Here is a 16,934-nt window from a genome sequence, read left to right as displayed (position 1 = left end):
GGAAAGTATCGAGGGGTTATAAACATCCAGTAAGAAAAAAAAATCCGTTTTTTCTCAGATACAATTTATGGAATTCTCGCACGATTCTTTAGAGAAAAGCAATAAAAAACGGATGTGATGGTGCTTTGGTTGACACCCCTTGTGCCAAGTGCAGACAAATTTGAATAGTAGCTTAGAAGAAAGCTTATATTTTAGTGTAGGGAAAATAAATAGGATCGCTATTTACATACTCACATGACTGTAAATAAACTTCTTTGACAATCTATACCACAAAACAATTGAGAAGATCGTTTATCATCAATTTGTGGGATTGATTATCATGTGGTATGAGAAATGTGTTGATTTTTCACATCCTTACAGCCCTAGTCTGATGACGTACCCTACAGCTCTTCCAACGCATATAATTACAGATGGAGCAATAACAAAATTAATTTGGTTCACTAATGACGCGTAGAAAGCTCAGATAGTGTTTACTGGAGAAATACTAACATAATATATTCATGAGACATTTTAATGTTACACTGTAAAAAATGCAATTACACAATTTTGTTTTACACAAAAAGCCTATTGCACTTAGAAACTGTTGTGGGTTTATAATTTCAACATGTTTTTTGTGTATTACTTACTAAAATAAAACGTAAAGGAATAATAAAATAGTTCGCACTGAAGACGTAAATTTTGTGTAAAACTTACACATTTTATTTTACACGAAAGACTTCGTGGTATTTAAAAGATTTTATTATTTACTATATATTACATTATTGTTAAAATATAATTTTATGTAATGTTGTAACGATACATAGTAAAAGAAATTAACTCTAATAATTGTGTAATGTTTTATACAACTATTATTGTGTTATATTTAGTAAATGAAAACTGCTCTCTCTTGGAGTTCGAGCAGTTAAAATGATTAACACTCTAACAAATAGTACGTGTCAAGATAATTATAAAAAACACGTGTACTTACACAAAAGCACTAAAGTGCTCTAAAGCAATTTTAAAACAATAGAAAACAATTGAAATATATGAAATTTAAAGTTGTTAAATTTGAGGTTTTTTTAACCTTAAATTTTTTTTCAAATTTTTTTGTATGTAAACTCAAATATTGTTAAATTTTCTATTTGGGATATTGATCTTGAACTGTGATTTATTTTAGAAATTACTGTATTTGTGTTTTTTAGTCTAAATATTTTTGAACTTTCCTCAAAGTTGTTTTCTTGCACTAGGGATATCTCCAGGTGTGTAGACACCAGGATGGCGTCTACACACTAGTAGATTTTTTTTTAAATGCATTTTTTAAAAAAAATTCTGACGTTTCTGCCTACAAGGACAGGGGAATTTTTTTTTAAAAAGGCATTTTTTAAAAAGAATTTCTACTAATGTGTAGACGCCAATGCGAGACGTTTGCTCTAGGTTTCACAAAATATTCTTGTAGCACGACGAATATTTGTCGTTCCATATGAATCTTGGACAATGAAAACTATTTCAACTGAAGTATACGTCTTAAGTAAAAATTCAAAAACATTTGTCTAGAAAGTCAAAAAGATTGATTGAAATACACGCCGGCTTACACAATAATTGTGTGAAAAATTATAACAAAAAATTAAGGTGTGTTAATTTTTAATTTCCTGTCAAAATAGTAGGAGAAAGTGCACTCCCTTCGAACGTTCATGCCTTCGAATAATGTGAATTTTCTTTTGTTTTTCATAAGAGACTTACACATTTCTACTAAATATTAGTTGGCTATCATCAATTGTTGATAATACCATGATAATTTAGTGAAAATCTCTTGCGAAAAACAAAAGAAATTCACATTATTCGAAGGCATGAACGTTCTAAGGGAGAGCATTTTCCCCTATATCACAAAATTGTGTGTTTTTCGATAATTTTAAATTTAACAAATTGTTGAAAATTCTTATAACAATAATGTTACATTTTACACATTTCGAAATCCAACAATTAAAATATTAAATTTTACACTATTATGTGTTATCACACTTGCACATTGAAATTTTAATATGATTCACATTAATTGTCGCTGGTGAGAGCCCAAATGTGTAATTTGTGTGTTTGAATCATTTTATATTCAAAATTTGATCTATTTGTTGATAAAAAGGTAGACTTGGCCCGCAAAATTTGATATAAATTGATTTATAGCATTAAAGCGATTTTCTCTTTAATTTTTTAATGTGAAAAATATTTATGCTTTAGATAAGTTTAAACTTATTTTTCAGGCCAAGTCCACTTCTTTATCAATAAATAGAAAAACCCCAAATATTAAGTGACTCAAAGACGCAAATAACATATTTGGACGCTCACAAGCGACAATTAATATGAATCACATTAAAATTTTAATGTTTAAGTGTGATAACGCCGTTACACAGTGTAAAAATTTTACACATTTGTTGTGAAGTTTTTGTGCTTTCTTGGAATAAACATATTGAACAGTAAAAAAATAAAATTTAATCAATAAAAATATGGAAAATCGTGAAAAATATCTTTAAAGTACATATATTCATAATTTGGTTAAAATAGTTCATGAATTTTTAAAATTTTTCCATTTTAATTATTTACTAACAAAGTTTGATTTTTACTCATAATTTTCAACCAAAATTAAGGTAGGCTTTCAGGCTTCGCTCACACTCTGGCTTTGATCGCTTCATATTTTTTCTCTATTCCTTTAATGATTCTGACTTACGTTTTTCAGAAAATGTTATTTATTGTTAGAGGTTTCATTCATTAACGGAATATGTGAAAATTATGAAGTGTTCGAAACCAGAGTGTGTGCGAAGCCTGAATGTCTTCTCTTACTGCCCAATCTGCTGCAGCCACATTTTCTTACTAAGTACAATATATAAGATAATTCATTAATGATAGATAATTATATCGTTGCTCCACTTGTGCTTTCTTACATTGCGAGTTGAGCAAGAGGTCTGTCTTCTCAATAAACGACAACAATTTATGATAAATTGATTTATGATTAATGACCGTATCTTCAGTCATAATGACTGTTTGATGAAAGCTTCCATCAAAATTAAATACCATGCTTTTTACCCCTCTTTACCAGACTGTACCTTTGTGGTCCACATAACCAAGGGACCGCGTGGTTTAGGCCTCTCAATTTCGGGTGGGATAGAATCCAATACAGCCTTCCCAGGACTAATCCGCATCAAAAGACTGTTTCCACATCAAGCAGCTTGGGCTACTGGTATGCTCCTGCCGGGTGACATTCTTCTGGAAGCGAATGGAACTCCGCTCACGGGCTTAACCAATTACGTAAGTTCCTTTCTGTATCACTTGCCAACCACTATTTTCCCATCATCCTGAATATCTTATGTAATGTACAACGTTTACAATGGAAAATCCTTTGTCTGCTCTCTCTCTCTTGCACATCTACACGTTGGCTTTTTGGGAATGGACATACGAAAAAAATGTATACAAACTAAAGGAAGCCCTAGAAGTACTGCGAACTACACCGAACAATATATTGCTAATTGTGTGTCGCCCCAACGACGAGCAGTACCGTAAATTGTCTCCACCGTCAGAACCACCCAAGCCACCCCAGAGAACCAATCTCCATCCAGCCGCTAGTCAGCTCTTCTGCGAGCCACTGTCACCACTTCAAACTAATTTTAATGGGGTAAAGTGATAATAAATTTAATTTGCGCATTTTTTTGGATGCTGAACCTTCCGGGTTTTTTTTGTGCTACAAAAAGCCATGAATGCCAGTGAGAATAAGATTTTTTCAAATGACATGTCCCACTTCCTTGTTTGGAATGCATGTGAATTACATTTTTAAGTGACAATTTTCTCCTAGAAAAGATTTTGGATGACAGTCCCAAGGGATTGCTACTTCAAGCCTGGTTGTACTACTTTTCATTTTTTCTAGAATTGGTACTTGAAATTAAAAGGAATCAAGTATTCCAATTAGTTCCTAGCTATGTGCTCGAAAATTTTGATTCGAATTTTTGGCAGACATTCAATTCCCCAATACAGTAAAACCCCGCTATAGGCCATCGCTCTATAGTCCACAATTTATCGACCGTTGATTTCAAAACACTGATTTTAAGTTAGGTTATGTTTTTTAATACGCGACATGCAATGTTGTCGTAATTATTTTAATATTTTTGGCAAACTTTATTGAGTAGTTGTGATAATTGTGATCCATAATGAAGAGAGCGTGGACAAGTACCACAATCGCAAAGAAAGTGGAAGTCGTCGAGCAATTTCAATACTAAAAGTCGTTGATAATTTTTTAAAATGACATGGAATATAGTGCGACCCAAGTGTCAAATCTGGAGACAAATGTGGCCTATAGCGAGGCTCTACTGTAATTTAATTTTCAATATCCAAATGACAGCTGTCAAACACTAGAGAATTTTAATTCAATCTCTACATCTGTCATTTTTAGTATCAAATAGTCGGGTATTAATATGAAATTGATTAATCACTAAATACAAGAATTAATAAAAAATAGGTATGATATTTGTTTTGTATAATTTATCCGCATTGATCTATTCAATTAATAGGAAACGATATTTTTTAATATTAGCTAGATCTTGTTTAGAAGAACAAATAATTTGCTAAAAAAGACGGTCCGTAGTGCTGTTGGTAAGAGCGTTCGGCTCTTGTACGGTGTGATTCCTGACTCGACTGTCTCAGTCATGACAGAGAGCGGGCGTGGCCTAAAATTATTTGAAGACGGAGCATACTCAGAAAATCAAATACTTCTTTACAGTAAAAATACATTTTCTTTATAATTGTTGTGTACTCTAAAGTTATGCTAAATCATGGAATGAAGCTTGTCCTTTAGACCATAGTTGTGCAAGGACCGTTTGAAACCGAACAAACGTTAAATGAATCTTGTTCGTCAATGGTCAAAACGCTACCTGAACAAACTTATTTTGACGTTTATTCGATTTCAACGATTCTTGCACACCTCTGCTTTAGACCTTTAAAACTTTTTGAAATAAATGTAATTCGTCCAGTCAAAATTATAAATAATCGTTTCCTATTATCAGTTAAAATTTCGCAATGAAAAAAAATCGGCTTTGCAAAAGAACTTTGATTCAAAATAATATTGCCGATCGGGCACGTAATTAGCATTCTCTGAACCTTTTATTATTTACTCCAAATAAAAAGTTTATATTTTGATATAAATTGGTCTTTAACAAATTGTTGTTAAAGCAGTAACAAGGGAAGGAAATTCAAAATTATTTCATCATTAAGTAAAGCATATCATGGAAAAATGAAGAGTAAACCCAGAAAATTAACAGCTCATAATAGAGTAACCTTTTTGGTATGAGTTACCCCTAAAATGATAATATCCGCATGTTGCAGGAATTTGAAATAATTTTGGTGAAACAGCAGGGCTCTCTGGGATTCACCTTAAGAAAGGAGGACGAATCTGTCTTAGGGCATTACGTAAGAGCCCTTGTCCGTGAGCCTGCCACCACAGACGGTCGAATAAAGCCTGGAGATAAAATAATGGCGGTAAGAATATTCATTAAGTTTTCCTGCTTTTTTTTTTGTTTGCTTCTTTTCTTGTAATAACATCATTATCCGAGGTTTTTTTTTGGTATATTAATATTCATCTAAGACAAAAATATAATTTATATGTGGAAAAGATGATAGTAGATGTAAATCCTTGATGTGGTTCTTGAGAGAATTGAGGTGAATTCGGTAAAGCAAATGCGTATATGATATCGTATTACCTTCAACTTGGCCTATGGTCTAAAAAGGAAATCATGTATACATGAGAATACTATGTAATGGCGTATGTCATAAGCGGTGGGTAAATACTGAAAATAAAACTACCTTTTCATATATGAAAGAAGAAAATGCTGCTTTGTGGCTTTTTTTCTGGGCTGAGAAAGAGTTGCGCTGGAAAAATGGAAAAATCAATGCAATAAAAAGAAACATTTTACACGTTGGCGAATACCGAATAGAGCACCTCTGTTACTTGTGATTCTTTCATAATCACAGCTTTGTGATTCTGCGCTTTAAGAATCTATCTATGATCAAGCTTATAATCGGTTTGATACTTTGCATATCCCCTAATCTGGTAACAACCAATATCCCGAACACCAAGATTCCGAAAGGGGGATAGTCCCGAAAGCCAAAATCCCGAATAGTCACAATCCTAAAAGGATCGAAATCATACGGAGGATATTTCAAAACGCTCAAAATTTACTTTTGCCTCCTCCAGCAAGCGCAGGGACAATGCTGGGAGTAGTTATAATTATCTTGTAAATTCAGGATTTTGACTTTTGGGATTTTGATTTTCCGGTTTTGGACTGAGTTCCCCTAATCTTACTATTCATAGAATCGATTGCCCAAAATAAGAAACGAATAACTCGCAGTAGGCAAATTTTACAGGAGAGCGATTTGAAGCTGAGATTTTACATGCAGAGTATAGGATTTTTGAGATTTAAAATCTCTATAACTTTGAAAATAATTATCTTCCAAGTATAATATTCACAGGGAAGCTAGATGGTATAAAGAAGTATCCAAAAAACGAATAAAACGATTTTTTTTTAAATCGAGTTGTTCGACTTGTATTCTGTGTCGTCTAATAGTGATATCAAAAATTGTTTCGGATGTAACTTATATGGCAGTCTATTTAATAAATATTTCAAAAATATTTTTTTAAAAAATCGAAATTTAATAAATTTACAACCTATAATTCCAGAATAACTCGAAATTTGTTTTTTTTTTTGTGGGGATTTATATTAAAACAAAAATGTTGAAAATTTTGCAAATTCGATTTGGCTGAAAATAAAGTGAAAATTGACATTCTATCGAATAGAAACTCTTCGAAATTTAAATGGAAAATTGCATTGAATATATCGGATATATCGACGGCTCCATTCCATACTATTCTAAGTCGACTTAGAATTATATTACTCCGAGAGATATGTTGTTCCTAGGACCGAGATCTACAACTGGTGAAAATTTGGTGGTCATCCAGTGTTCGGGTAACGAGATATTCAATTTTTTTTGGAAAAAAATTTACACGGACAGCATAGGAAATCGCCAACTTCAAATGGCTCTCCTGAAATGTTGTTATTCTGAGATAGAATAGTATGGAATGGAACTGTCGATATATAGAAGGTATTTTTGGCTTTTAAAAGTAATCTTTGAATTTTCCCAAATGCGGCTGTAGACAAGAAACAATTCTAAATATAACAAGTTATAAACTGATGCAGTTTGCCAACACGGGTCAGTTGTAGTACGCTATAAATGTGGAATAAATAAGTATCTTGGTAGATTTCTTTTTTGAACAAAATAAACAAAATAATTTTATATAATCTTGGTTTGAATTTTTCAAAAAAGAAATCCTAAGTTTGCGGAAATTTCGAAAAAAAATGAATTTTAAAATCTTCAATACTTGAAAATATTCACGTTTTCGTTTTAATACTCTAAATAAAACTTTCCAAAACATTAAATAGCAAAGTCCATCAAGTTGTCTTTAAAATTTTAATATGTTGGATTAGGATTACCTTACGTATTCTAAAATTCACAATTGAAAAATACCTTTTTTAATATGCAGACTTTATCCTTATAACTTTTAAGTCCTTTTAGTTAGGGGGAGGTGGGGCTACTTTGAGATGTGGGGTTACATTGTTATACGATTTTTTCGCATATTTCTAAAGAAAACTGGTTTTTAAGATGATGGACTTTGGATAGACAAAACGATTGTAGATCTAAATAAAATAATTGCAAGGACCAGCTACCTTTAGAAATAGACGAAAAATCGTATAACAATGTAGCCCCACAGCTCAAAGTAGCCCCACCTCCCTCTACTTGTGAGGATTTTTAATTTTTCAATAGTACATATATATTTTAAAAATTCTTAATTACTTTTTCCAAGTATTACTTTCATTCTTTATTCAGAACATTCAAGGGGCACTCAGCTTTTTACGATTTTGAGATTGTAATGTACATACTAAAAAGAATATTTTCTCAATTCTTAGATAAATTTTTAAGCATTACGACCAACGCACAATAACTTTTGTTTGTAAATATGTTTTCAAAATTTTCAATGAGAGAGAGCGAGATGATTGATATACATTTTATTTACTCTCATAGGAAATTTTGAAAACATCTTTACAAACAAAAGTTATTGTACGCTAGGCATTATGACCAACGCACAATAACTTTTGTTTATAACGATGTTTTCAAAATTTTCTATGAGAGAGAGCGAGATGAGTAGATCTATATTGCATTCACACTCATAGGAAATTTTGAAAACATGTTTACAAATAAAAGTTATTGTGTGCTGGGCATTAAATTGAATCCGCCTTTAAACTTGCCTTTAAACTTTAAAGGCTGGCAATGAAGCCGGAATGGGAATGCTGAATTCTTTTAATATTTCTTTCATTTTAAAGCTTATCGGAAGGATCTTGGGCCCGTATTCCCAGAGAATTCCTAATATGCTTGACATACCTACGACTTAAGCCGAGAGACGGTTCAACGTAAGATTAATTTAAAAAAAACAATTAGACTAAATTCTCATCAATTACCCACTAAGCCGTCTCTTGGCTTAAGTTCTAAGGGTCTTGACAGACATGAGGATTAGCCGAGAGACGGCTTAAAGTAATTTTATTACAGATAATGGTTAAAGTGCATTTCCATCATTTTTCATTAATTCGCCTCTCGGCTTAAGTCGTCAGGGTGTCTGAGGCATAAGTCTATCTAGGGCATTACACTTCGGACTTCCAATGAAAGAATCACAGTTAACACAGGCCATTGCAAGCTTATCCCTTGAGCTTCTTCTTTTTTAACGTGAACGTGTTTCATCTCTTGGCAGGTTAACGATGTCCCACTGTCGCACATGACACACGAAGAGGCTGTGATTTTCCTGAGGCAAGCTGCAGAGACTGTAAAACTTCGCCTGTACCGTGATGTTGCCCAAACTCCTGTAGCTGCCTTATCGCCCACGAATCCTGAGAATAAAGACATTTCAAATTCATTAAAAACGAAAGTTTATTTAAGGTAAGCTCCTTTTCCTGTCCTCTTCTACCATATAGCACAATATAGCCACCTCCTGGGAAAGAATAAGGGACCTGTTAAGATGACGTCTAGCTTGCCTGAGATATCTCAAAAAGTTGTATTTGTATAATTTGTGAGTGATGCGGAATTTGTATTATGATTGTTTGCATTTATTCTTCCATAGGAGGGAAAATAAGACGCGACAAGAGAGAAATTTTTATGTCGAGAAAGCAATTGGATGTAAAGAAAAGAGAGATTTCTTTTCTTATCTTTCTAACACAGAAAAATTGTTAAGGGATATTTGTACAACTCCTCTTGTGAAGTTATGCGGAAAAAAATTGTGTTGTATAGGGGGTATTCAAATAGAAAACATTTTTCACACCCCAAAGTCACTTCAAAGTAATTTCCATAAATGAAATAAAAATTGTAATTTGTGTTTGTTGCTCTGTCACTTTTCTGCCTCTTAATTTCCTATTTTGAATTTTCTTTTGAAAATTACATGGTTCGGAAAAATGGAGCGGTTAATGTTTGAGACATTCACGGGATATTATGACCATATAATTTGAAATTTCTATTAAAATACCTTTGATGATTGAGCAAAAAGCGCAGAGGAGAGGAAAAAACGAATGTCACGTTTTTTCATTCACCGTATTTGCCAAAATAGTCTCACAGAGTTGTCCATGGAATAGAAGAGAATTTTTGTGAAACCAATTAAGAGATTGTTCGTGCATTTAGTAATGCTGTTAACTTTATTCGATAAAATCCTAGAAAAAGCGAAAACAATGTGTAATACGAAAAGTTGATTTACTGTTTCAGAAATGCGCACATAATGTCCTCCATACAGAGTTCGCGACCGAAGGCTAGAAGGATAAATTAATGTTCTGTAATTACCTGAATGCTGGAAGGGTTTTGTTTAACTCTCTAACGTATAAAAAGTACGTTAGTTTTTCTGCGACTGCAACGACCATTATTATCATTGTGACAAATATGATATATAATCGCACGTTTGCAAGTGAAGTGGCACAAAATGTGAATGCTTCCCCTATATACTTCTTTTTTTTTCAAATTCTAAATGTACTCGCGTTAATGATGTGATTAAATGTATTATGACTCTTATGCTAAACAAATTTTCCATTAAGGGGCTCTCCAAATTACAAAGTATAAAAAGTCTGTATTTTTTTATTGCTTAGGTAGACAGATGATCTATCTAAGTATAAACCATAAAAATTTCAGAAGCCAGTTTGAATTACTCATGAAGAAATAAAGACGCTGCAACGAGGCACTCGAGTGAATTTTTCAATATATTTTTTTTGTGAAAAAATTATTTAAGCAGTTTCAGTATGTATAAAACATACTGTAAATGTCTAAGATCTTAGTTGGTTTAGTTTCTTAAAAAAAGCGAAAAATAGTTTATTTTTGGGTTCTTGATTCGGGGAACCCCCTTAAGTAATTTTAAAATTTGAGCCCAAACAGAAGTAGATCTTGATTCTCCAATAGTTTCTTGGATAAAAGGTACAGTAAACTCTCGCTAATTCGGCTCTTTTAAGATCGGGCTATTTTATAATTTGGGCGACAGTTAAATTTGAAAAAAAATTGTTGACATTTTTCAAGTTCGATTATGGTTGTCAAATGAAGCAAATATGCTCAAATTTGTCATGATTGGTCTTAGCTTTGATGTGATTTTGCATTATTAAGAGGTTTTCATGAAATTTATAATAGCTATGAGCATATAAACTCAATATGAGTATTCAGATGAACAAAAAATCGTTGCATTTCAAACAATTTGCTGCCCGAATTTCTCTCTAATTCGGTTGACATTTCGGTCCCAAAATCCCCGAATTTGGGAGAGTCTACTGTAAATGGAACTCTATTTGCACAAAAAGTCGTTGAAGTTCGAAGAATTCAAATTCAATTTCGAATTTTCATACTAAATTTTCGAACAAGGTGGGGAAAATTTATCAAATATCACACTAAAAAGCCGGTAAAAGAGTTACTCAGTGATTATGGAGTGATTAAATACTGGTGCAAGAAAGAAAGGTAAACTTCGTTGTTCTATTTTTTCCTCACAAAAATGTGAAGACCGTCACATTTTGACACTTGAGCACTTCGAAATTCGAACAGAATGAAACTTCCGCCACCTTACGAAATTATTAAGAAGTAAGAAAGTCCCTTTTTTGGATCTTCAAATAGATTTACGAATTTTTCGAGATCTACTACTGTACTTAAAGAATATATATATAGTTTGATTTTCTATTCCTTAACCCTTTAAGGACGATTGGGTCACTAGTGACCCAAAAATGAAATTCTTCCTACGGCTATATAAAGTCATATTTCGCTCTCAAAAGGCAGAAAAAAGTGATTTTTTCTGACGATCCATTTTTAACCTTCTCGTCCTTAAAGGGTTAAGTTTGAAAAAACTTCAGAAAATACTATTGCATACTAAACAAAACGATTTTAACTCAATCATAAATGTGGAGCTCAGGGGCAAAATGACACATATCCTATGCTTTAGCCATAGGATATGTGTCATTTTGCCTCTGAGCTCCACAAATATTTTGTAAACACAAATATACTTTTAAAAAAAAGCGTTGGCAAAGCGTTGCAGGCTTTGCGAAGTGCTCGAACTCGTAACTTAGACGCTATACCTCAAAAGTATTTTCGCATCATTTACCGTTCACCGGTTCTCAAACCGATTTGTAACGGTTCATAAATCATTCTAGAGATCCGCCAAAATAGTTTTAAGAGTAATAAAATTGCTTTCGGACTAAAATTACTTATCGCCTCAGAACCGGTTTATTATACCAGTTCACAACCGATATCAACAGATTTATAAATGACTCAAAACATTTCCCAAAATAATTTTTAATGGTAATGTATAATTGAACTTCGGAAAAAATTAGGTATCAGTTACAAATCGGATTAATACCAGTTCATAAATGATCAGAATCGGTTCAGATTTATAAAGAATTTCAAGACTTTTCCAACAAGCCAAAACATGATACCATTCGGTTGAGAAATACGCTCTCTAGAACCTTTTAAACCTTTGACCTTGAGAGACCGTTATTAGGTGTAATTCAACGGTATTATCATATAGGGACGAACTGGCTGCCTATGTAATTTATACAAAACGAAAAGTGCATTTCTTGTTTTTGCATTTTTCTGGATTCATAATACTATTTCGCTCGTTTCTTTTCGGTTCTGAAAAAGTGCATAACCCCGGAATTCTGTAAGTTGATAAAAGCGGTCCCCTTGGGTGAAAAATGTAGAAAATGGAAATTTTTCGGGGTGAAAAATCTAGGGGGATATATACTGCTCTCTCTCTCTCTCTCTCTCTCTCTCTCTCTCTCTCTCTCTGGAGATTGAGAACTAAAAGTAATCTTTATATTATTTTTAATAGGTCCGGCACACCTTTTAAATTAAGAAAATCCCACTTTCTGACTAATTCTGCTTCGGTTTTCCCTATTCTTGTTAATTGTGTATCTCTCTTTCAATTTGGATATACGATATCAAGTATACACAATACTATATTACATTTTAATTAAAAGATAGGAAAGCAAAAAACGACTTAGGGAAAAGTGACCTGCCTTTGAATGCTGCAGCCTTTGAATATTTCAATTTATCTCTTATTTTCCGAAGAAAAAGCCCTATTCTCTAAATTATAGTCAATACAACTAACTATTTTCTATTAACTTCGATTAACAAAATAGAATTTTTGCTTTGGGAAATAAGAAAAAAAAATGTTCAAAGGCTGTCGCATTCAAAGGCAGATCATTTTCCCCTAACTGAGTGAAATTGAAAAGAATGGTATTTGTGATATGCAATGCTTAAATTTTTGAACCTGATAAAAATGTTCTTGCATTAATTCTTTAGTAGCTGAATGTTGAAGCGAAGAATAACTTCAGTTGTACCATAGATTGTTATTCCAGAATTAAATTCAGCAACGTGGAATAGTGCTTTCTGCCATGCTTGAAAATGTAAATTCATCACTATTTTCGTTCGATTTAGCAAGATTCCACGGACTTTTCTCGATTTTCAATTATTTTCTTGAACCGGAAGATTTATTAGTAATTCTCTTAAATAAAATGGGAATCAATGTTGTACACTGAAAAAAAAGAGGGTGCGATTAACTTTTTTTCCTCGTAACTTTAACACTTTTTAGGTGTAAAAATATATCAATATTTTTTAATGTTAATTTTACACCTTTTTAAGTGTAAAATTAACATGAAAAAGGGTAACTTTTATCCATAATACACCTACAAAGCATAATAATAGTAATTACATAATTAAAGTTACCCTTTTTCATGTTAATTTTACACTTAAAAAGGTGTAAAATTAACATTAAAAAATGTTGATATATTTTTACACCTAAAAAGTGTTAAAGTTATGAGGAAAAAAAGTTAATCTCACTCCCGTTTTTTCTCAGTGGCTTCATTTAACCATATGAGAAAGTCACCATACTTCGTACGATCCCAAGCTTCGTAATGACTAAATTTTTAGTACGTTTCTCAATAAATGTTCTCAATAAATTGCGGAGCCACATTTTTTCAGAAACATAGGAAAAATTTAGTCATTACGAAGCTTGGGATCGTACGAAGCATAGGCACTGTCCCCTAAGAACTATTTAATCTTTTAAACTTTAAATCTGGCTCTAGGCGCTGATTTATATTCCTTAGAAAAATCTCTTTAATTCTATCCCATCAACCGTCATAAGCCTTTGGTTCAGAATGCAAAATTTTTAATTTTAACAATAAATATATTTTATTTAAAATCTCAAGTATTTTCTTTAATTCAGATCTGAATTTTTTATTAGATAAAAATATTTGAATAATATCTGTAATATTAACAGAATAAAGTATTTAGAATATTTTAAATATTCTAACTGAGAGATTATAATGCGAGTTCTGCGAGATGTGAGTTGCATATTATTCGTATAAGAATAAATTTAAAAATTTCAATGGAAAATGTGGAAGTTTGTTTAAAAACTTGAAAAGCATTTATATTGTTCGTCAGCAACTCTACATGATGTCAAATTGATTTTCCTTTCATGTCGAACGGTTGCGGTCCACATGACTTCCAATAGGCAGAAGCCATCAATTTGCTAAGTGACTTGGCGCACAGGAAACAGACACCTTGCGGCGGTGATTCGAGTGGATCATCCATGAAATCGACTGCCACGTCACCACGACGCCTCAGACGATGTGCTAAAAGTAGTTTATCTGGGTCCCAGACACAAAGTGACTGCGGCTCAGCACATTATGTTGTGTGCAGTCAACCGACATCGTCATCTGTTTATTCAGATTCCGAAGCATCTACCCTAAGTCAAGCATCTTTAGTCAATGTCACGCGCTGTGCATCAGGATGTTGTTCTAGTGAGACGTACACAATCCGCGAGGGAGATTCAGAATCAGAAGCTGAGGGGCGTTCTGTGAATATGGATTCTGGGGAACGTCAAGTGGTCAATAGGCCAAATTTTTTGAATCTGGGAGCTGCCTGCCAAGGAGGAAATACGCCTGTTGTATCACGCAAGCCAATGTTTCAATTTACTGTTCCATCCAATGCATATGAACTGAATAATCTGGACAATGAGGTGTTGGATGCACCAATTTATCACCAAAGCGGAACGTCTTCCAGAGGCAATCCACAAGCGGATGCTAGTCAAGACTTTACGAGTTTACCGTGTGAAACATTTCTAGTAGCATGTAAGACTGAAAGTGACCTTAGAGAAATTGTGGAGACGAATTTCAATCATCGAAATCCCATTTACCAATCCGCACAAGTGCAGATGAATAGAGACGAGGTAGCTTCGTCCTCTGAGAACACTGACGATGGCATCAAACAAGAAGGTACGTGAGCTTTTCCCCATTTCACCCATCAAAAAAAAAAGATTCTTTCAAAAGAAAATTTTCCTACTTAGGTTATTGCATAAATTATGTCGTAAAATTTTATAACTTTAAGAAAATTCATAGCAAAAACTCTAGTGGACAGAATTGAATAAATGTACCATAGATGCAGGTGACTCTTCTTTTCTTCTAGTACTTAAGGATGGGCTTCACCGATCGAACATGGTAGATCGGACAGATAGAACATATTTAAGTACTAGAATTAAAGAAAAGCTTACGAAAAGTAAGGGTTGCAAAATCGCTTTTGGAGAGTGCATCACCTACATAATCCGGTAATGTCGATCGAATCGTTGGTTCTTTCAGCTAGAAAAAATTCACATATTTAGACTCCTAAACACAGTTACTAATTTTCTAGTAGTGCTTGATTCTTATGATGATTTTTTCAAACATTCGGGGTGCTCTCAATTAAATGATTTATGGGAAATCCTAAGGGAAAAGTGAAAAGTTGTAATTTTACTGCTGGAACTCAAAGACAGAGCAGTTTTATAATCGTCTTTATTCAACTTTTCACTGTTCTGGAGCTTAAACGGTAAGAGATATCGACTTCCAGTCTTAGATGACCCCCAATAAAAAAACAATATCTCACGACGTTTTTTTATCCCTCCCCCTCTCTATCCCCTCCAAAACCATGTGTTTTAGTTTTTTCTCAAAATTGTCCCAAGTTTTTTCAAAGATTTTCGGATATGTTTTAGAGGTAGTCTAGGCGAACATTTCGCCTGAACATGCTTATGACCGGAAAATTCACCATTTTGAATTATTGAAGGTCAAATGTCAACTACTTTGGGGGCCCATTGTTCAACCGATTTGGTAAAATTTGGATTTTTTGGAAAGGTATTGAAATTCTGAACCCGGATGTATCGGTCTTCATCGGTAATGAACCGTTAAGTACCGATTTTGAATAATTTTTTCGGATTTTTTTTTACTTGGCCTTAAAATTGTTCTCGAGCTAGAGGTCAAACGGTAACAGATATCGACTTCTGGTCCTCGATGGCCCCCAATAAAAAAAACAATATCCAGACGTTTTTCCCCTTTTTCTCATATTTCCCTTCCCTCCCCTCCCCTAAAAAAATGTTTTTTCGGATTTTCTCAAAATTAGCCCAAGCTTTTTCAATGATTTTCGGATATGTTTTAGAGCTAGTCCAGGCTCACATTTCGCTCCAAGATACCTGTGATCGAAAAATTCGCCATTTCGAATTATTAAAGGTCAAAGGTCAAGCACTTTGGAAGGGTAATTTTTCACCCCATTTGGTTAAATTTTGGATTTTTTGGAGAGGTATTGAAATTTCGAATCCGGCTGCATCGGTCTTCGTCGGTAATGAGTCGGTTAAGTACCGATTTTTTGATAATTTCAAATGCTTTTGTGATTTATGAATCAATTTGATCTCTAAGATCAGTAATACCAAAACATCATGCTAAAAAACTAATTCACGGTGAGCTCTATGTCGTGAGTTCGAGCATTCCGCAAAGCTGGGACGCTTTGCCATCTCTTTTTGTGCAATAATTGTCTAAAATAAGATATATACACAACGCTGTATAGTTCTCCCACAATTTTTCAAAAGTGACAAGATAAGAGAAACAAGAAAATGAAAATTTAGTTACACAAGGACGTAAAGAGTACTTGCAAGAGTTAGCCGACGTCTCGACGGTTTCCAGTAATGATAACAATAATGCTGGCACGACATTCCATAGAGGAACTAGGCTTTCCCGTAAGCCGAAATAGGAGCTCAAAATATGCATTATTATTTTTCCTTATACAGAGATAGGGTTGTCAATCCTATGCTCCGTAGAATCAAGTAAAGTGAAGCTCACTCGATGCAATTCGAACACCTTTAACGCTGAGATACTTGCATTATAGAGCAAGTAGTCTACCGCTGGACCCATTGAGTGTCCTCGGTGGTTTCCGCGAATACGAAACATTCCCAAAAGTTTCTAAAGTGTCCTTGGTTGACAAAGACTTCATAATTTTGCAAGGGATCCCTGAGTTATCAAGGGTTTCTAGAATTCTCATGAGTTCTCGAATTCAATGGTTCTTCATGATTT

General features: G+C 33.5%; 1 protein-coding gene across 1 annotated transcript in view; it reads left to right on the top strand.

Moving 5' to 3' along the window:
* The window catches only part of LOC129799819 (uncharacterized), a 115,155-nt gene that overhangs the window by 85,412 nt on the left and 12,809 nt on the right, over positions 1–16,934 (top strand). Inside the window, exons 7-12 of the mRNA XM_055844047.1 lie at positions 3,068–3,276; positions 3,449–3,640; positions 5,341–5,493; positions 8,813–8,997; positions 9,043–9,118; positions 14,075–14,837. Of these exons, the coding sequence (XP_055700022.1) occupies positions 3,068–3,276; positions 3,449–3,640; positions 5,341–5,493; positions 8,813–8,997; positions 9,043–9,118; positions 14,075–14,837 (1,578 nt within the window). The remainder of the gene's footprint in view (positions 1–3,067; positions 3,277–3,448; positions 3,641–5,340; positions 5,494–8,812; positions 8,998–9,042; positions 9,119–14,074; positions 14,838–16,934) is intronic.

This window comes from Phlebotomus papatasi, chromosome 1 (assembly GCF_024763615.1).
Source record: "Phlebotomus papatasi isolate M1 chromosome 1, Ppap_2.1, whole genome shotgun sequence".
Classification (NCBI taxonomy): domain Eukaryota; kingdom Metazoa; phylum Arthropoda; class Insecta; order Diptera; family Psychodidae; genus Phlebotomus; species Phlebotomus papatasi.
The sequence above is the reverse complement of the archived record's forward strand: the minus strand, read 5'-3'. Positions and strand labels throughout refer to the sequence as shown.